Below are 20,531 nucleotides of genomic sequence, written 5' to 3' on the forward strand. Positions count from 1 at the left end.
CACTATGAATTTAACAGTGTTTAATCTCAGAAAAAGAATGTAAAGTTTTCTTCCGAATAAAATTGAATTTTAATCGACAGTAATGACGGACGACAGCTTGAGACAGAAAATGGTACACGTAGAATTCTCTCTTGACAGTGTACGGGGGAGGCTGGCCGTTAAATTTCGCGCCTCCATTCGGAATTACACAGGAGAATACATCGGCCACAAACAGCAATTGTCCGGTGTCACGTTTAATTGATGGTTGTAAAATGTAGCGCGAGCGTGCACAGTCGAGAATAATTTGGCGTGAGACGCGCGAGCCTGCCTCTCGGAGAGGAGATGCGTCGCCACGTGATTCCTATAATTTTCTGGATCGTGTTTAGCGAAACGACAAGTGGGTAGGTGTCGTAATACGCGGGTCCCTATATCATTTCGCGACATTATTATTAGATCGACGCATCGCATTATTTGCGTCGCGTTATCGTCACTGTTCGCGGGGAAATTCTCCACCATTCGAAATAATACGCGCGAAATTCGTCGATGGAGTAAAATCTTCGTGATAAAATTTTACACAAATGTTTCAATACATATATTTTAATTAAAGTGTATAACATACATTTCAAAATTCTCTTTTTATAACAGAGGTATATCGTGATAAATTATAATATACGTTTCAATTATATATTTTTCATGTTACAATACGCATAGTTGCATAATATTAATTATATGATGTCTTATAATTGTGATTATACAGGTGCACGCTATATTATACAATTAAGTGAAGCGCAGTGCACGAGATTAGGAACAATTTGTATCATAAAAGTGTTTCAGAAGATACGCGTTAGCGTATGATTCCTATAATTTTCAACGCTCGTGTTTGACAAAATAACAAGTGGGTGGGTGTCGGTTTTCACACCCGCGGCTCGGCGGGGCCTCTCGGGAGAATGTAAAAAAGGGTGGCATACGAAACCGGTCCCGATGAATCTTTGTTATATGAAGCCCCCACATATCGCTTGCCGCCTTCTGCGTGTGCCTATAAGGACGAAACAGCTAGCCCCAGGACCGTATAACACTACGAAAGACACCTTCTCTTTAGATTCTCAGTTGTCGTTAAATTAAGGACTAACGCGTATTATTATTATTATTATTATTATTATCATCCAATATTCAAACAGCTTTGAATATTTTATTACGATCCTTTTTTAATGAGAAAAAAATCGGAGTCGACACGTCGTCGAATTTATCTCCATAAGACGCAGTCGTCTCATCTTATTCTTGATATTATTGGAAGTATTCCGTTGCGAGAACAAATGGTTATTAACTGGCGGTTCATCTCATATATACAGTCCATTCAACGCCGGCGAATTAAATATAGCCGTTACGTCGAATTCGCGTGTTCAACGGAGCGCCAAATGCGGCGAGTCCTCGTTCATTAGCTTAAGCGCTCGGTTACATCATGCCCGATTAAAATCGAATGTAAATCGTAGCTCTCACACGAGTCGAGGATGTCTCGTCGTAATGGCCGGTCATGCTTGGGCGTGAGCGTTTTGCAACAAAATTGAATATGTTGCCGAAAAACAAATCGAGAGAGAAATCGTTCGTTCAGTCTCTAATAAAATGAGTATCGCATTTTCTGTCACAGTACCGGATTTTCGTGTTAGTTCAGAGATTTAGAATCTACAACTGAAACATTATCTATCTCAGCTTACACGATAATCAACTGAAATCTATTCCAAGTAAAGTTTTACCCAGTAAAGTTGGTATTGAGTTCGCGTATCAATCCGAGGGTTCAAGAGTACAACTCTTAAAGGGTTAAGAAAGTAATATAATTCTGATCAACAGAAGAGATCGATTAATCTTTGCTGGCTACTGTTCTTCTCTCCAGACCGCGACTCATTCTTGGCGGTGCGTTCTCTTTGATCGAATCACTGGTGGCCCCAATTCACACCTGACTCTCAGCGATAAAAGGCACCTCTAAAGATATCCTTATCCAGCTTCTGCGTAGGCACGAGTCCCGTTTCTACGTCTCGAAGGAAGTCGACTGTTATCGTAGAGCAGGTAGTCGTTCCTTACAACGTGCGCCGTCGAGCGAATTCATTTGAGCGCTCGTCTCCAGGAAGCCACCACCTCTCTCTCCTCCTCTCTCCCTTCCATATCCTTATTTTTTTTTCGTGATAAACCCACTGTAGCCGCAGCATCCTTCGCCGACCACTCGAAGCGGTAGTGAACAGGACGATTAATTATCTCGGCGCCAAACAGCAATGATGAAGGTAACGACGGTCGATTAAGATCCAGCATCAAGAAAGAGAAAGAAAGAAGGAGAGAAGAGGAAGAAGAAGGAGAGAAGAGAAATCTCTGCGAAATCCTTGAAGAAAATTAATAAGAAATATACCTGGTCTGCCGGTTATCTCGATTTTTCCATTACATCGCGCGATTAAATACTAGAATTACTCGATGGCTAATAATAGAAAACACGAATTGCAACGTCGAACGCTTATCTCAATCGGTTGTTGTACTTGTATCTCGATTTTGACGTTTTGGTCGCGATACCAGTTGGACTCGTGGGCTATTCGAGCAGCTCCGGGGACCCCTCGGCTAAGTAGACACAATTACGATCGATTATCCAATGTAACCTTCTACCGACTAATCTTGACCGTCCGTCGCTGGGTCGTCATTTAAGAGTACAATGTACTCCCGAACAAAAAATATATTATTATAGCCCCTCGCTTAAACGACGAAGATTCGAATAATTGCGTGGGTCAGCCCAGCATCCTGTGATGACGATTGCCAATAAAAAATCATATATTATTCAATCTTCCGTTAACGCAGAGAATCTCATCTTTGTTAGGCTTATAATGCGTAACGATACATTTACGAGCTGGTTTCTCCAGCGAAATTTTAACTTGACCAAGTTTTATAAATGTATAAATTTACAAAATGTGTGTTTACAGCCGAATTTTGCAAGAACTGTAAGTACATTTAATTGAAGCAAATTTATTTCTAGTTTCTGGAGGTTTCAGGGTCGCACTATAAGGCGTACGGGACTGAGGTTTATATCGTGCGTGCAAAGAAAGAAAGAGAAAGAGGGGGGGGGACGGGAGGAGAGGCCGAGATCCAAGGGCCTGAACGGCCTGCGGACGGCTACGGCGCGTTAGTTGCCAGACGAGGATCTCGCTCTTTTGTGGCTCCAACCGTCGAACCGTTCAGGCCCCTTCGTCTTTCTCGACGAATGAAATATACTTCCATGGAGAACGGCCCTCGTAGCTGGCGCCGAATAGATCGGGATTTTCGGGCCCCGACCTTCTTGCCTGCTCTCGCCTGTATCCGACCACTGTCGTACAATGCGCCGAGGCGTAAGCACACCCGGTTCCTTCGGAGAAGAATCCTATTTATCACCGCGATCCATTCGAAAATTCTCTTTTATATTTCAATCCATTGTCCGCCAAAGGTCAATAAAGAATAATCTGCGGGAAGCGATAAATATGAAAATGAATATTCTTTATATAGAACGATTCGGTCGATACATAGAATAATTCGGATTCAGAAAAAAATCTTAACTGTAGATTTTTTGTTGTTCTTGCATTTTTCCCTACCTGAAATCAGAAATGGTTTCTCACTTTCCTTAGATCTGTTCGCGTTGCTTGAAATTCCCAAAAATTTTTGCACCTAAAAAAACAGAATAAATATATATTGAAGGAGAGAGATAGAAAATTCTGAATGCAAAAAATGCAAGCACAAAGATTTCTTTTCTTCTTTCTTACGTTCTAACAAGTTAAGAACCATTGGATAAATGTAAATCCATTTATAAAATAGATTAAACATATTTTGGTTACATTTATGATTTCCGATTTACGATTAAAAATTCGTTACTTTTACTTTGACTTATGTCCATTTTTACTAATGCGGATTAACTTTAATCTCAGTTTAGCTTACTTTTTACCTTCTTCTCATTCTTAAAACTAGAAAAAGATAAAAAGTAAGTTAAATCGAGATTAAAGTTAATCCGCATTGGTAGGAATGGACATTAGTTTGCGTTAGAACTCGAAAAGATGACTCGCGATTTATCAACAAAATTTTCGTAGACGTCGGTGCCAGGGTCGAAAAGGATTGACAAAAATAACACCATGGAGCACGTCTCCTTCTTCGTTCGAGGTGACGTGAAATAACAACAATAAAAGTTGACGGGGGCCGAAGGCCGATCATGGTAATTGTGTTCCGCCGCGTCACGTCCGTGCACAACAAGCCGCGGCCGCTCTTCCTTTTTGGCAGCTCGCGTCCGTTGCATGCCAGCATAATATATTTTCAAGCGAGACCGAGACGAATGGATCGTGATTTCGTGGCAGCAGCAACACGGAGCGCGGACGGTCCCTCGCTTGCCTTTGTTACCCATTGTCGCCGTTCCCCGAAGCCGACCGGACAGTGATGCGGTACAGCGAAGGCGAGATCGCCGTCGCCCTCCGCCCGTATAAAACGAACGCGGCTTCGTAGAAGGGGTATCTGATTCTAATCCCGAAATCCGGTTCGAAGCTCCGGATTGTCGGCGCGAAACTCGTCCTTTTTCGTTAACACGGCGCTTAAAAAGGTCTCTCGGGGCCCCGACATGACTGTCCCGAAGGCGTTCATGAATAAGAGATGGGCGCCGGGGACTTCGCGTAAAATCCGTTTACGGTTGTTTATAAAATCGAAGGAAACACGGCGTTCTAATTTATCCGGGGATCCGGAGGGGCTTACGCCCGAAGAAACGACATTCCGCAAGATCCGTTTACGGTCGTGAAATCCCCGGGATCACGCGGCATCGCGCATTGTCATTTGCCTCGTACTCCCGAGTCAGTCGGAATTGCCGCGGAGGCAGTTAACGAGGCGAGCCCGCGCGGTAATTATCCCCCGCAATTAGCAATCGTTCGTTAGTCAACTGTAGCCGTTATATTCGCCTCACGAAACGGACGATGCATATTCATCGGCCGCCTCTCGGCCGACCGGCTGCCCGCTCGTCCCGGCGATCTATAATAATTCATAATTAAGAGCGTTAATGAAAGCCACAGTCATCGATTGTCCGCAGGCGGCGAGTTGCGTTCTTTCGCGCACGCCGCGATTTTTCCGCGAAGCGGACGATAGATCACGGCCGAGTTATCAATTCCTTTTTTCTTCTTTCCTCGCAAACGCTCCGTTTCGAGCGACGATTATCTCATACGCGGTCTCTCCCGATGCGGTCACCGGATCGAATCGATTTCCGGCCGATCGCCGGTAGAACGACAGGCGAGGCCCCTCGTTCAAGTAGGCTAATTGCAAGAAATTGCGCGTAAGACGTTGCCATTGAAGCCAACATAGTCTTTACAGTCTTTACGGGCGCTTTCACGCTTCTCGCGCGCGCGCGCGCGCGCTCGCACGCGAGCGATTTTTATTGCGTCTTTTGCCAGCATCTGCAAATCATTATAAGTACACGCTAGACTAGAATAATTTCTACGTCATACACCGATCGGCGGCGAGGCGAAGTATTGAAGAGCCGTTTACTTTAGAGAAAATAGTCGGGCGCGCATTAACAGTTTCCACACTGCGCACACCGCGCGCTTAATAGCGATGTTAAGTGATTTACTGTCAATCGCCGAGGCTGCTTGTCATCCTGTTCACGCGTTCTCACGCGGCAACGCTAAGCGCAAGCGATATTAAGCGATTTACATCGAGGTGCGAGAACGCGGGAGTGCGGGAGTCGCGCGCGGCTGTGGAATTTCAACTCCGTCGAGATGCGTTTTAAACGCGTAACACGAACCAATTCTAAGGCGAGTAATAAGGGGAATTGGAACCTCTTAAACGCGCCGAAAGTTCAGTCGTCGAGATTGAAATCTAGCCGCGGGAGTGAACACTCTGCTCACTCACGTTTGCTCTCTCGGTCTTGTTATTGTTAATCCTTCAGTGAGCGCGTGAAAATTTGAAACGTAACAGGACACGTGTAAATTATACCTCATATTATTTATGTTATGAATATTAAACCAATTAATATTTTCTGTTTAATATTATTCATTGTTGCACATATCTTAAAGTATATTAACAGATTAAAACTTTTTAATTTTAATAGTTTTTTCAAATAAATCGGTTCTGTATTAAAATAAGTCCGAAACACTCATTTTTTACAAGCTGTTGTGGGATGTAAAATACATCCCACACGTTCACTGAAGGATTAAACCTCGACGAAACTTGAAAAAAATTAGCGATGATTTCGCCGAGAGAAGAGAAAAGAAGTAGCGCTGTGCCCCTCGCCGCGTCTCGGCGCGTATGGACGTCTTTCCATAAAAGTGCCGAGGATCATCTCTAAAAATATAATGACTGACGCCTTTAAGCGCGTGACGGACGCGCGCCCGAGAGGGACGTCGCGTCGGGTTCGCGGCTTCAATCTGGATCGCGCGACTTCACGCGCGAGCGATACGCACGCAACAGGTTACGCGCGGACGACCGCCGCTGCATATCGCCGTCGTTCCGCGACGACCTAATCCCGATGCGCGCCGCCGTCTCGGCAGCTGCCATGCCGCGGTGCTGAAAGAATTACCACGGGCTTTGTTCTCCCGCGAACAGTGCGCCTTTTGTTGGACCTTAATATTCACCGCGTCCGAGCGACGCTACGAATTCGTTTTTTCACTTCCACGTAGTCGCGTGCGAAGTAAAGAAGTGAGAAAAGAAATGTAACATATTTTCAGCGGCAGCTGCCCGGACATCCCTTTTTAATACAATGGGGATAATTTTGTTAGGAAATACGGAAACGTCGGATACGCGAAATGCAAAAATTACATACGCGACGTAAAATTATATGCCGCTTCGATATAAAGTATTATATATCGTCACACACAAGAAAAAAAAGTGTCAAATCAAGACTTATACATACTCAACAATCTATAATCTTGGAAATGAGATTATATTGCGTTAAACGAAGAAAACTTGCTTGAAAGAAGTCATTTATAGAGTTCAATAAAAAAAAGTTGAAATAAAAATTAAAAATTCTTACAAAAAGTAAAATACAAATGTATAGAAGCTCTCTTGAAATCAAAAAAGTAAAATGATTAAAGAGGCAATAAGAGCCAGGCGCGGTAATTAGTGCGCAAAGAATTATATCATCAAATAGTTAAATTACATAAAATAGTGTTAAATTAAACGGATCTAGAATCTTATAAGAGAATCTTATAGATTGTTGCGTATATACGAGTATATAAGTTTTGATTTGACATTCTTTTTTTCTGTGCAAGAGTATCGAGATGGATTTTGTTAAAAGACGTAGAGTCTTCGCAAGTCTGGCCAAGCCCTCGTTGAAAACGCGCCGCGTAATTAGGCGTCAGGTCGTTTCGAAGGCGGTAGCGAGTCGCCCTCCTGGAAGCGTGAAATATTACTGTTCGGACGCAACAATCCTCGGTGCCGAGCGCGCCGCGCCGTCGGCAATTAACCGGTAATCTGATATCGATAGCGATATACTCGCACGTCGGACCGAGCCGGGCCGGGCCGGGCCGCCCGGCCGTGATACGAGCGGATGCGAGCGGATGCATGCGCGTCGCTAGGTCGCTACTTGAAAGCGCAGCGTGGCGCGCACCCCCGTAGCGTTTGATCGTCGGGCCGTCGCTCCTTTCGATCTCCTCGCCAAAATACAGATCCGCTCCCCTCGGTTACGCCTCCTCGCACTTTCTTTCAAATCTCGGCGAGGCCCCTGAAATCAGAATTACGCATCAGAGCTCCGAGGATGGCGAATCGGAGATTCGAATTCGATTCAAACTTCAATCTCTTTGATCTCCGTCTCTCCTCCGCCTCTTTTGTCTCGTTTTATTGTCAGTTGAATCCTCAATTCGTAATCCTCGATCTTCAATACATGGTCTGAATACGGCCGGGCTTCCACTTCTAGAAGAGGGAGCGGAAGAGGATAGAGAACAAGTGTGAGAGACTTGGAAGGGACTCCGACCTCTTCGAAGTGAGAAGCGCGTCACGTACAACTCCGCTCCGTGAAGCATAATTTTTCATATCAAGGCCGTCTTTCTCTCTCGTCGCTTTTCGCGAGAAACTCCCTTTATCGATAAATGTAACAAGATCGACAACGTATATCCGCGCTTCGTTGACCAGCAACTATACCGCGAAGCATTGAACGCGTCAAAAACGTTGAAAATATATAATAATTTCAATTTAAATTATTCTACAACATCGGCGCGCATCCAAGACCCGCCGGAGTATGCAAATTCCGCCGAGCTTCCGAGAAAAAGAGAGAAAGAGAGAGAGAGAGAGAGAGAGAGAGAGAGAGAGAGAAAAAGAGAACTCGGTCTCGCGTATCCCGGGTCGGGGAAAAAGATTGCAGATTCTAGCCGGGTTCTAGATTCCGCGGATTGACGCGCCGCGCATAGACATTCGCGCCTTTCCGAGGAGCCGCGCCGAAGAGGAGGCGAGCATTGGCGAGCATCGCGATCTGTCCGAGGGAGAGAAAAAAGAGAGAAAGAGAGAGAGAGACGGGAAAAGATCTCCGGGTCTCTGCGCCGCCGTGGCCGCCGCCGCCGCCGCCGCCACCGCCGCCGTTCGCGGCACCATGGCGCCCGCAGGGCGCCGTCGCGCACTTCCCCGCTGACAACGACGACGACGTCAGGCCCGTACGCGTCACGCGCAAATTCTCTAGACTCTAGACGGCTCGTCTGCGAGAGATGTCCGAAGGGACCGATCTCTTGAGAGAGATAAACCTTTGGAAAAATGGGCCTTAGGTACCTACGCGAGCTTCCGAAATACGAGACAAAACAATCGATTTGACACGGCTGTTGTTGCATCTTACATTTAAATACCGTGAAATGACTCGATTGCGAAAAGAAAGAGACTCTCGTCCCTTTTCGTTTCTTCTTAATTTTATTCAAAATTCTGCGCGTAAAATCGTTCTCAATTAATTTCTGTGGCAACGTCAAGTTGACGCGATGTGTGTTCGTAATAATGTCGTAATTCTCATTTATACATGCAGTGACTCACGAAAGCGATCAAAATGTACTACACAACAATTATAAATAATTGATTCGAAAGAGGTAATCGACGAAAACGGCCTTTCAATATATTAACATAATATGTATATAAAATATTCTTCTTGCTATAGATATCTTCGTTCACGAATTTTCAAAAGAAATTTATAACAATGATACGATTTGATCATTTTCGTGAATCACTGTATAAATGTATATATTTTTTTGTGTAGAAACTCGTTCGTAAGGAACAAAACGCTCGCCTTAGGTTTTCTAATAATTTTTTTTTTACTAACAAGAAAGTCATATTTTTTGTAACAAAATCAAGGCCTCGATTTGGAATTTATCGAAAACGATTCGTTCTAGCACTCGCAACGTGTGAAGGCTCGCGTAATCCGACTTAATACCAAAGACTTCTCGTCACTTCGTCATTGCGTCTCTCGATTCTGTTTATCGCGCCGCAAGATCAGATAAAAGCCTCGACGGCGCGCGGCGAGGCGAAGCGGATCCTCGGCACAGGCCTGAGTCGCGGCCCTCCAGTGCTCCAGTATCGTCATCTCGCTCGCTCCGCGCCGCCGATCGGCGCTCTCCGTCGGCCGTGCCGAAGACGCACGAAGGCGTCTTCCCACCATCGACGCGCCCCCACCGAAGCCGCGACGGAGACGGCCGAGGGCGAGCGGCCTGCGCCTTGCGGCTTGCGGCTCGACGCGGAGCGCTCTACGTCACAGTAAAGTATGTGCTCCCGAGTGTAGAAAATGGCTGCGCTCTCCGCTAACACGGGCGGATGTAAATATGGTCTGTGGCTCGGCCTGGGAGTGCTCGCCGCGAGATGCCTCGGCGGTGAGTACAGCCGCTCGTACGTGACACGCTACGCTCGGATCGTGGCGTGCGTGCATACGTGCGTGTTCGCTACATGCCATTGTACGTGTGTATACGCGTGTATGTGCGCGAGATGCTGCCTGCCGCCGACGGCAGCGGAGAAGAATTGGCCAAGTCTCTCTGCGAAGAACGTTGGCCGTTGGCCGTCGGCGTCCCGTCGGCTGCCGCGGGGGCCGCCCGCGCGAGAAGAGAGAATCGATCGCGGATGCGGACCGCTCGCCGACGCGAGAAACGATCGCCCCGGTCCCCGCGCCGCTCACCTTCTGCCGCACAGATGTTTAACCCGATTGCCCTTCGTCTCCTCTCCGCGTTCTCCCGGTTCTCCGTCGCCTTTTCCTCCGCGCCTCCGCGTTCGTTCGTTCGTTCGTTCGTTCGTTCGTTCGCACATTCTTCCGTCTCTCCCGGAGTCGAAAACATGACGGGACCGACCGACGGATCGCCCCTCGCGTCGCCGTGAAGGGATCGTCGCCCGGCGCGCCCTACATCGTAACGCTTTTTGCCACGACTTCCAGGAAACACCCCTAGATACGAGGAAACGCCGTCGACGCGATCGACAATCCCTCCGTGACACTGTTAACGCTGGTTCCGCGACCCTCGGTATCCCGTATATTCAGTGTATCGAGTGTTTTTCCTGTATTCCGTTCCGGTATACAATTGTCTATTATTCTCATTCGTTTTTCCTTCCACAGGAAAACCGTTTTCTCATTGATACATTTTCTCTGATGGAATTTCTGCGCCGTTCGACATGGCATGCGGTCGTGCTTTTTTACGTCTCGTGCGTCGGGACGAGAACGGGAGAAACAGTGGAGGGAAAAAGAGAGAAAGAGAGGGAGACGGAGATGAGAGGTTAGCTGTGTTCCGACGTTGGAGACTGAAATACCAGCGGTGCCGAGAATTTTCGTGCCGCCTCTCGTCGGCGCGACGAGAGTGCCGTTTCTCGCACAGACGCCTTTTCCACTTTTCTTCCTTTCCTTCCCTCTTTTCTCCTCTCCTCTCTATCGCGAGATTCTCTCTTCTTCGCGCTTCTCTCGGTCACACGGGGCTCGGCCTCGAACGCGCGATCCTGGACCGACCGATCGGCGCGGGGGATGACGCCGCCGTCGCCGCCGTCGCGGCGACGACACCAGACTTTAACCCTTTCGAGACGCAGTGCGACCGTATGACCGTCGTCTTTTTTAATACCTTCTTTTCTTAATCTGCGCAGCGACCGCGCTCGATGACGACGACGAGAGAGAAGTTAAATCATCCGCTTTGGACAGAGCCTTGTTACAGAAATATCGTCGAAAGTCGTTTTTCACGATCCTACCTTTTTCGGCATACATTTACGACATACATTTACACGTGGAGTTGTGAATTCCCTATATAAGATGCCGTGCGTTTGTTCACGTACCGAGACGAATTCGGAGTATTTCCCATCCAAATGTTCGCGACTATTGATTATTTGAGGAATGTTATATTATTACTGTTGTATTGGTAATTAATATTATAATGATCAAAAGTACAATAGTAATAATATATAATATTTCATTAATATTATAAATGATCAATAGTAATAATATTATATTACCCTCAGCTGTGCTTTGAGACGATGTTGCTGCTTTCTGAATAGTCAACAGTCACGATGCGCGCGGTATATATGGGAGGCACGCGTTCCAAATATGCCTCGATATGTTAACAAACTTATTAATCGATGATCGGATTTAACCGGTAATTGAATTAACAAACAGAATTGCTTAAAATAAAAATTTCTAGCTAGCCGCTTGTTCTTTTCCGAAGAACTTTGAGCTGGTGCACACTAGTGCAATAAGTTAGAGTGAAACAAAATATACTTGTCTCACTCTAATTATTATACCGGTTCAGAAAGCTCTTCAAAAATGAACAGACGATATATAATTCATTTCTCCTAATCTAATCTTTTTCATAAATTAAATAACGAAATATTAAATCAACAATCAAGAATATAAGGAGCTTAGAACCGTAACTGGATGTTAGCGTTGAAACACTGTATTTACAATAAAACAAAATTATATACGTTTCGGTCTGTTATTAGACAATTAGACTATCTTCAGTGTAATAAAATGATAGGGTAATATATTAGAAATTAGCAGTAACGTATAAACTAACACCCAGTTGCGGCTCTAAGCTCCTTATATTCTTAATTGTTGATTTATTAATTGTCTGAGCCTTTTATATTTAACAAAATGTTACTTATTTTATCCACGTTAACAAATAAAGTACAGGTATTGCATGGCAGGTTAATCACCGATTGAAATAATTGGAGTTTGATCGAAGTCGCCTTAAGCTACATATGACTTCATTAGATTAGAAAAAATTGTTGCAAGGACGATAGTGGAATAATACAGCGATGGGTCGATTCCGCGATGAAGCAACCGACTGTTCTTTTGCAATTTCTTCGCGAGAAATGAGGAGTTTCGAGCGATAATTTTCTATAAAAAAAAAATTGCCGACTCGATTATCGCCAGGTCCGATCTCCCACGGTCATTGACGTCAAACCCGCGATCGTCATATTTAGTAATCGAAACGGCGGCGCAATCCGACGACTACTTTCGACGCTAAATGCGGCGCGACGGAATTTGTCTGTCCGTAGGAAATAGAGAGATTGTTTATGTTGCCTCGGCGGCCCGTGCGCGTAGGGCTCGAAATACATCAAAAGGATTGTAAACGCGGCGTCGTTTCAGCGGGACACTCGTTCCCCGCCCCTTTCCTCGCCAAAGTACATACGCCAAATGTAATTTCGCGCTGCAAACGCGGGCCGGCTCCGATCCGCTCAACCCTTTCTCCTCTCGTCGCGCGCTCTCTACCTTCTCTCACTCTCGCTCTCTCTCTCTCTCTCTCTCTCTCTCTCTCTCTCTCTCTCTCTCTCTCTCTCTCTCTCTCTCTCTCTCTCTCTCTCTCTCTCTCTCTCTCTCTCTCTCTCTCTCTCTCTCTCTCTCTCTCTCTCTCTCTCTCTCTCTCTCTCTCTCTCTCTCTCTCTCTCTCTCTCTCTCTCTCTCTCTCTCTCTTTTTCTCTTTCCCGCGTCGCGTATGACGTACGACGCGCGATTTTTTCCGCGAGGCTCGCAAGGACATCGCGCGTGTACATCGTGCGTACGATGAATAAGGCGAATACACAGTAAAAAATTTTGTGTCAATGGAAGTCCACTCTCAATTTTGTGTTAAAATAACTCATTCATCGTGTTATTTTTGACATTTAGAAATGTTATAAATGTCGATATAACATTTCTAAATGTCAAAAATAACACGATGAATGAGTTATTTTAACACAAAATTGAGAGTGGACTTACATTGACACAAAATTTTTTACTGTGTAAAAGGCGGCCTTTCTCAATGCAAGCGCGCGAGCCGTATCCGGGATATAAAAATACGTTGGTTTCGTAACGCGGCTGCTTCGCTCGTAATGCAACGAACTCTTTTTTTTCAAGTGCCGGAAACAAATCGACCGCTATCATATCGAGATACATAGCCCCAGGATTTAAGAATATATCTGTCGAAATACGAAGAAAAGAAAAAAAAGAAAAAACGCATTCCGGCTCGCTCGATCTGAATAACAAAGTAGTAGCTCTCGGTGAAAACGATGATTAATGTGATTCCCGATAATTTACGTCCAGAACAAAAAAACGCCACGTTCGGTGGGTCCAGAGTTCGAGGCTGTGGACGCGCGAGAACATTTTTATGTGCGACAACGTAAAACGCAGGCGAACTGACGTATCGACGATATTTATGAGTCGTTCCGGCAAACGGATTGTTTAAAGCTGACCGAGGTTTAATGGGTTCCGTCTCCCCCCCCAATCATTTTTTCCTTCTTAGAAACGAGCAAACCGCTGTCGACTTCAATCAGCAATTATAGAAGCCTGTGGTGTCGAAAATTGAACAATTGTAGCCCGCTCCCAAGTTTTCGTTCGAGAGTCGTGGATGCTGCGAGTCACGAGTCGCGCCGGAGATAATCGCGTCTCTCGCTCATCGGCTGGGGATTTCCGGGTCGCAATCACGGCCGCACACATTTATTATGGAGCGGGATTACGCGAGCGGCTGATTGTCCTTCCACGAAAATTACACGTGCATCGCGACGTATCGCGATTACGTTTGCACGCGCACGAATCCGTCCGTGAGTTTCCGCCGCTTTGCTCGACGATATTATTTGCAGCGCGCGGCGGGTATTAAGTTTCCTATGCGCACGCTTCCAGGCGCGAATGCCATTCCGTCGCGATAGCGTGCCGTCTCCGAAATGTCGCCTTTTTCGGCATCAATTGCAGTCCCGAGTCCCGGCCGCCTCGATAAGATCGTTAGATTCGGCCGGGAACGAGTTAAAAGTCTCATCGCGATAATAAATAACACGAGATAAATATTATGGAATATGACGATAAGATCAAAGATCGAAGATCCTTAATTTTATTGACCTTTTTTTTATTAACAAAATCATTTTATCAGTGATACTTCAATGTCTATCAAGCGGAAACACAGAATCCCCCATAATCACATATCTTTTATTGACTGACTCTAAATGTTGATAATGCGATAAGAGAAAGAGATAAGGGAGAGCTTTCGCACTCGACATGGCACGTATCAATGTCCTCTTGTACAAACCAAAATCAACTCTCGCGAGCTAGCCTACGTCCAATATTTACACAACTGTTTCTCCACTCACTTAAATTAGTACAACCAATTTCGTTTATTATCTGCGATAAGTTACAATCACCTTAATGCCTGTTTTCAGCGTCTGTGCCCTGTTATCAGTTTTCCCTAGGGATAACTGATAACAAAGTGTCTCCGATCCGTACCTTTTTCGATCCGATTACTTTCGACGTCGTACTGCGGCTTGAATCATTACGACGTCACGGAAAGATCGACGTTGTCAATTAAAAGAAAAAAAAAGAGAGAGAGAGAGAAGTCCAAGTTTCGAAATAGCTGCGCCGCGTCTCTAGAGACGCCGGCGGACTTCGCGATTCGGCGCGACTCATAGACGCGCGGGGCTATCGCTGATACTGCTCTTTGCCACGCTGATAAAGTCCGCGACTAGCTGGCACGTCGCCTCGCGCGATTCATTGAAACCTTCGTGCGATTACGGACGCCGATTGCGTCGCGAAAGCCGCACGAAAGCAGATATGCGCGTTACCGCCTCTCGGCCGATCGCGCGACCCTCGTACACACACTCGCGTGTGTACGACAGTTTTCTAAACAGTTCATTACGGATTTTCTCGCCAGTAGCGGTCGAGCCGATAAGCGATCGTTCGGGGACCCGATTGTTAAGGGGATCCTGCAGCCGTATGATTTACCTACATTGAGAATTATGAATTGAAGATCAGAATTTAACCAATCAGAATAAAACGGATTAAAGTTTACTGATCAAATTGTAATCGTCAGCTTGCGATGCTCAGTCTCCAATGCACAGTCTGATGCAAGCTTTAAGAAGCCTCCTGACAGTTTATTTTATAAGTGTTTATTTTTGAAAAAATAGTAAAGTATAAAAATTAAGATAAGCAGTAAATGAAATAGCTTTTTCAAATTTTATGCTTTTTTATGCCAGCTTTTTCAGAAAGCTGTCAAATATCATAAGTGCAGTCTCTAGGGTTCTCGCTGTTCTAAAACTGTCATTATCTTCATCTAGATAAGGCCGAGATCGATATCGCGATATAAGTGTCACTTAGGCGATTCTTTTTCCAGATCTACGCGTATTATCCGCGGTATCACGGTTATTAATCGCCGGCCACGACGGCGATGGTATCCGTTCGACGATCGTGCGCGTTGACAGAACGTTGTTGATGTGGAAAAATACTTTCTGCGAAGCTATTTACGTTTCATTTCCAGATACGCAAGGATAAGCGAGTCGCGGCCGTCGAGACACTTGAGAGTTCGTTGCTTTCACGTTTATACCTTGTTTACGCTTACCCCTATTAAAAAGCACGGTCACGGTATGCTCCTGCAACTTGCAGGTCGAATTTCGCCAAGTCGGACTGAGATTATCATGTAATTCGACCCAATGTGGATTTCTTAGAAGGACTTAGGGCCAAAGAGAAAAGGCATCTAACAGATTATCGCTATTTCGGTATCGCGTTTCGTTTTATCCAAATCCTCAGCTTTCAACGCCCAGATTTATAAATTAATTTGAGATTGCATTATTTGGGATTAATACTAAAGTTAAAAGATTCTGTGGCACCCTAACAATAAGAGGAGAGAGCGTGCGCGGTGGAACGGACGCAAAACGCGCGAAGAATCGAATCCGTCATCCAGATATTCATGCGTTATAAATAGAGCGGTCACCGTAAAATAGATGCGGGAGAGAGTAATTCCGCGGCAGTAGATAAGCGTGGCCTACGGCGCGGCGTGTCTCGGGCTTTCTTCCTCTTTCTCCTTTTGCGTCCCGCGACGGCCGTCGCGACGCTCGCATACTCGTTAGAAACGTGACACCGCGTTTGCATCGAATTCGCCGTTATCGGCTACCGTGACGGAGGCGGATGCTCTCGTTGCAGTTCCTCCGGTTTCGCGGCCTGTCAGGCTCGATTCGGAGTCACACATCTAATTCTGGATGCTTTACGTCACTGCAAATCGTAATTGAGATTTAATAAATAGAACCTTCAAATTTCAAGTGTGATTGAATATTGACGAATGATGCAACAATAGAAATATTTTCAATAAGAATTATCAATCTGAAAAGAATTATTTCTTCTTGATAATAAAGAGATTCATATTAATTAATTACTCTTTATATTTACGTCTCAAATTTTGATGATACAGTATATACTATACACTTTGTCACGCAGCATTTCTATATATAATTTACTGATTTTAAAATCTAATTCATTGTTTCAAATTTCTGCCCCTAAATCTATTATCTTGTTTTCTTTTACTGATGATCCGACATAGTGATATTTTTTAATATATGATGCTGATGGTGCTCTTTTTTATGCGTGCGCGAAATTTAGAAACGACGAAGACTATCAGTCCTCGATGGTTTATATCAACTTGCGTGCGGAAACGCTTATGAAAGATATCCCCGATTCCCGAGTCGGGACGCACCTACCACTCCTTTCTCTTTGTGGTGGTGCACGCCTCTCCGTGGGACGCGACGACGGTCGTTCGCCCACACGACACATCTCATGACTTGTCAAACAACCTCTCGAATCCGTTCAACTCCGTTCAACTCCGCGCCTATATATATATATATATATATATATATATATATATATATATAGTCTCGCCTCTCTTCGTATCGATTATCATTAAGTTATTTACCGTACCTCGCGTAACGCATCGTTCACCCAATTTCATAGCGACGTATCTCGCACTTTGCCACTCTTGGCTCGCTTATGAACAAGTATTAATCTCAGGAGGAATCACATGCGTGATCTAAAAATAAAATGTTTGAATGACTGGATATGATTAATATTAGAGTCTTGCGTATTTCTTCTATGTATACTATATTATTCCATTCACATCACGGTGTCTAATAATATCGTACCTCTTGCAGCGTTGGGCATTATTTGCTACTGCGACGGACATTGCCCGGACGACAGGCAAAATGGGACCTGCGAATTACGAGCTGGAGGCCAGTGTTTCAGCGCTGTGGAAGAGGTGTGGGAGCCCGAGTTGGGAGAGTTCGTCCCCGAATGGTCATTCGGTTGCCTGCCGCCCGCTGAGGGAGGCTTCATGCAGTGCAAGGGAAATCAAGTTCCTCACTTACGAGAGAAGAGCATAACGTGCTGTAACAGTACATCTCTGTGCAACAAAGATCAATTTCCCGAAATAACTTACAAATCCCGTCCTACCGCGGATACCAATCCGATGGTCATCGGATCGGGAGCGCCGCTAATCATCTTGGCAGTAGCGCTATCAGCGGTTTTCGTCATCGTCTCGATAGCGATAGGAATCTTGTATCACAAATGCCGGAAGAAAGAGCGAGACCCGTGCCTGGTGCCGTCACAAGGAACCCTCAGGGATTTCATAGATCAGAGCAGTGGATCGGGATCAGGATTGCCGCTTTTAGTACAACAGACGATCGCGAAACAATTAGCCATGTCGCAGTGCGTGGGAAAGGGACGTTACGGCGAGGTATGGCTTGCTAGATGGCGAGGCGGTGAAAAAGTGGCGGTGAAGGTTTTCTTCACGTTAGAGGAGGCGTCTTGGTTCAGAGAAACGGAGATCTATCAAACCGTCCTCATGAGACATGATAATATCCTGGGCTTCATTGCCGCCGATATCAAAGGAACTGGCTCTTGGACTCAGATGTTGTTGATCACGGATTATCATGAGAGAGGTTCATTGCACGATTACCTGCAAACAACTGTACTAGATCATCAAGCCTTACTAGCGATCTGTTCGTCGATCGCGTCTGGTATCGCGCACCTACACACCGAGATCTTCGGTACACAAGGGAAACCCGCAATAGCTCACAGAGATATTAAGAGCAGAAATATTTTAGTTAAGAGAAATGGGGAATGTGCCATAGCTGACTTTGGGTTGGCCGTTCGCTACATCAGGTACGTAAGCATTTAATGCTTAAAGTCTAGAGATACATCTTTCGCCATTAGTATTCCTCTTAGAATGCAAATTGAGAGTGAGAAATTTATCTTTTTACAGCGAGAGCGGAGAGATTGACATCGCGCCAAATACTCGAGTGGGTACACGCCGTTACATGGCACCGGAAGTGTTGGACGAGACCCTGAACACGTCCTCCTTCGACGCGTTCAAAATGGCAGATATGTATTCCATCGGTCTCGTGTTTTGGGAAGCGTGCAGAAGGTGCGTGACAGGTGGTAAGAATTCTATGGTGGAGCCTTACGCCTTGCCTTATCACGATGTCGTACCAAACGACCCGGGCTTCGAAGACATGCGCCTGGTAGTCTGCGTGAAACGATTGCGTCCAGTTATTCCAACGAGATGGGATAACGATTCGGTAAGAAAAACACTTTTCTAAGAAAAGTAAATTTCTAATTTAACTATCCCATCTTTACAAATCGAATAACGAATCGCTCTTTTCCTCGCAGGTCCTATATGCGTTAAGCAAAATGATGTCGGAATGTTGGCATCCGAATCCACCAGTTCGCTTAACTGCTCTTCGCGTTAAAAAGACACTGTCGAAACTACATGTTGATAACATCAGTATCAAGATCGTGTAGTGCTTGACGTGATTATGAGAAACTGACTCTTCTTCTAGTTAAACAAACAACTTCCTACTCCTGTAAATATGCCCTTAGTGACACTAGAATTGTTGACTGCAGCCTGAAGACTGATGATTAAAGTTTATAAGTATAAGAAGGAGAGAGAAAGAAAGTGTGAATGAACGTATGCAAGAAATGAATGATCGATTGTAGAAGATAAGCGACATGTATATATTGTATATAGAGAGAGGGATAGAGATAGAGAGATATTCGTATATAAAAGTGTTTCTGATTCCTTTATCTTTCATTGAAGAAAAATGATTTTCGTTGAAGATATAAATCTTCAAAGAAAAGGTAAACGCGGAAGATTTGGAACATTTTGCGTATAATTTTCTTTTATATTTATGTGAAACGTATCAAAGTTGGGGATGATTTTGGTACGCTTCACCATGTTGAACCTCGTTGACTATGTAATCAGCGAAGGGTATTCTATTTGAAGATAGAAATGGGATAGTGGTCATATAATTATATAAAAGAAAATTTATACACTACTTTTGACCTTACAGCCGTGTAAAACGAATTCAGCGTGTGAAAATATCGCATATTCGACATGTAACAAATCATATAAAATGTATTTCCGCATAAAATGCATTTCGCATTTGCGTCACGTCATTCCGTTCGGAATTTGAAAGTGTATAACGTGCCTAATGAAATATTGTATAAACTAAGTTAATGCTACTTTGCGGCCTGTCACACGTGCCGAGGGAGATTTCTCTTTCAAGTACCTCAAAATATATTTATTATTGAAGATTAGCTTCATAATATACGCGTTGTGCCTATGCGTGAAATTTGCGTGGAGCAGAAATTTCGCGCGTTAACGCACGATCATAAATTATTAATGTACGATTACAATTTATGATTATTGCGCGTAATCTCGTGAAATAATTAAATATTGAGGATTGAGAAAATTTTTCTATCTCATAATGCAAAAATTTTACACATTAATTGGCAATTGCAAATTATGCGAAAGGTTATATTATTTGTAAAATTTTGTAACTTATATCTCTAACTTGTACAAATGGAATATATAATCCATTCGAAATACTAGTTTGGGTATATACATGATCGGTCGTCGATCATCCCAAGATGTTTTCATTACGCTGCCGATGTAGATTTTATGCTTTTGTACAGAGAAAGTGACTAGAAAAGAGGAGAAATTGTGAAAAAGTTAACAATTATATAATGCAATAACAGTGTATAATGATGTAATGTTATTTTAGAAGGCAATGTAATCTTGCATATCCCTTCGAACTTATATAGCATTTACTGATCGAAATCGTTAATCAATCAAAAGATTTTTTATGTAAATTAAAAGATTGTAAAACTAGGTTCTCTTCCTTTTTTATATAAGTGTTTTCAAAAGTTTTTTTTTCTCATCAAGTTGAAGATTGTTATGTTATGTATGAAACTTTTGCATGTAATTAAACAGAAAAAGAAAATTGTAGGTGATTGTTAATTGATTGAAGACAATGAAATTTATATTAAAAAATATACTAAAAGTATTAAATATGCATTCTTTTATAGATGTATCCACCGC

The 20,531-nt window shown here is 44.3% G+C and overlaps 1 protein-coding gene and 1 long non-coding RNA gene across 4 annotated transcripts; one reads left to right on the forward strand and one right to left on the reverse strand.

Moving 5' to 3' along the window:
• Window positions 1-556: 556 nt before the first annotated feature.
• Window positions 557-14,795, reverse strand: LOC139767695 (uncharacterized). 2 transcript variants are annotated; one of them, XR_011717204.1, is made up of 3 exons: window positions 14,536-14,795; window positions 3,576-7,666; window positions 557-3,446 (listed from the first exon to the last, which is right to left on the reverse strand). It is a non-coding gene; the product is annotated as an uncharacterized lncRNA (long non-coding RNA). The 2 variants fall into 2 exon arrangements; XR_011717205.1 differs by lacking the exon at window positions 14,536-14,795 and adding an exon at window positions 10,079-10,288.
• Window positions 9,646-20,501, forward strand: Tkv (serine/threonine receptor kinase thickveins). Of its 2 annotated transcripts, none has more exons than XM_071697243.1 (4): window positions 9,646-9,779; window positions 17,305-18,313; window positions 18,414-18,729; window positions 18,821-20,501. In XM_071697243.1, the coding sequence occupies exons 1-4, from the start codon at window positions 9,695-9,697 to the stop codon at window positions 18,950-18,952; spliced, it is 1,542 nt and encodes a 513-aa protein (XP_071553344.1). In that variant the 5' UTR covers window positions 9,646-9,694; the 3' UTR covers window positions 18,953-20,501. The 2 variants fall into 2 exon arrangements, with proteins under 2 accessions (XP_071553344.1, XP_071553343.1); XM_071697242.1 differs by lacking the exon at window positions 9,646-9,779 and adding an exon at window positions 10,276-10,664.
• The last annotated feature ends 30 nt before the right edge of the window (window positions 20,502-20,531 follow it).

The sequence above is a fragment of the Temnothorax nylanderi genome, unplaced genomic scaffold (genome assembly GCF_030848795.1).
Source record: "Temnothorax nylanderi isolate EJ_2023f unplaced genomic scaffold, tnyl_v1.0 TNYL_tig0011_pilon, whole genome shotgun sequence".
NCBI classification, from domain to species: Eukaryota; Metazoa; Arthropoda; class Insecta; order Hymenoptera; family Formicidae; genus Temnothorax; species Temnothorax nylanderi.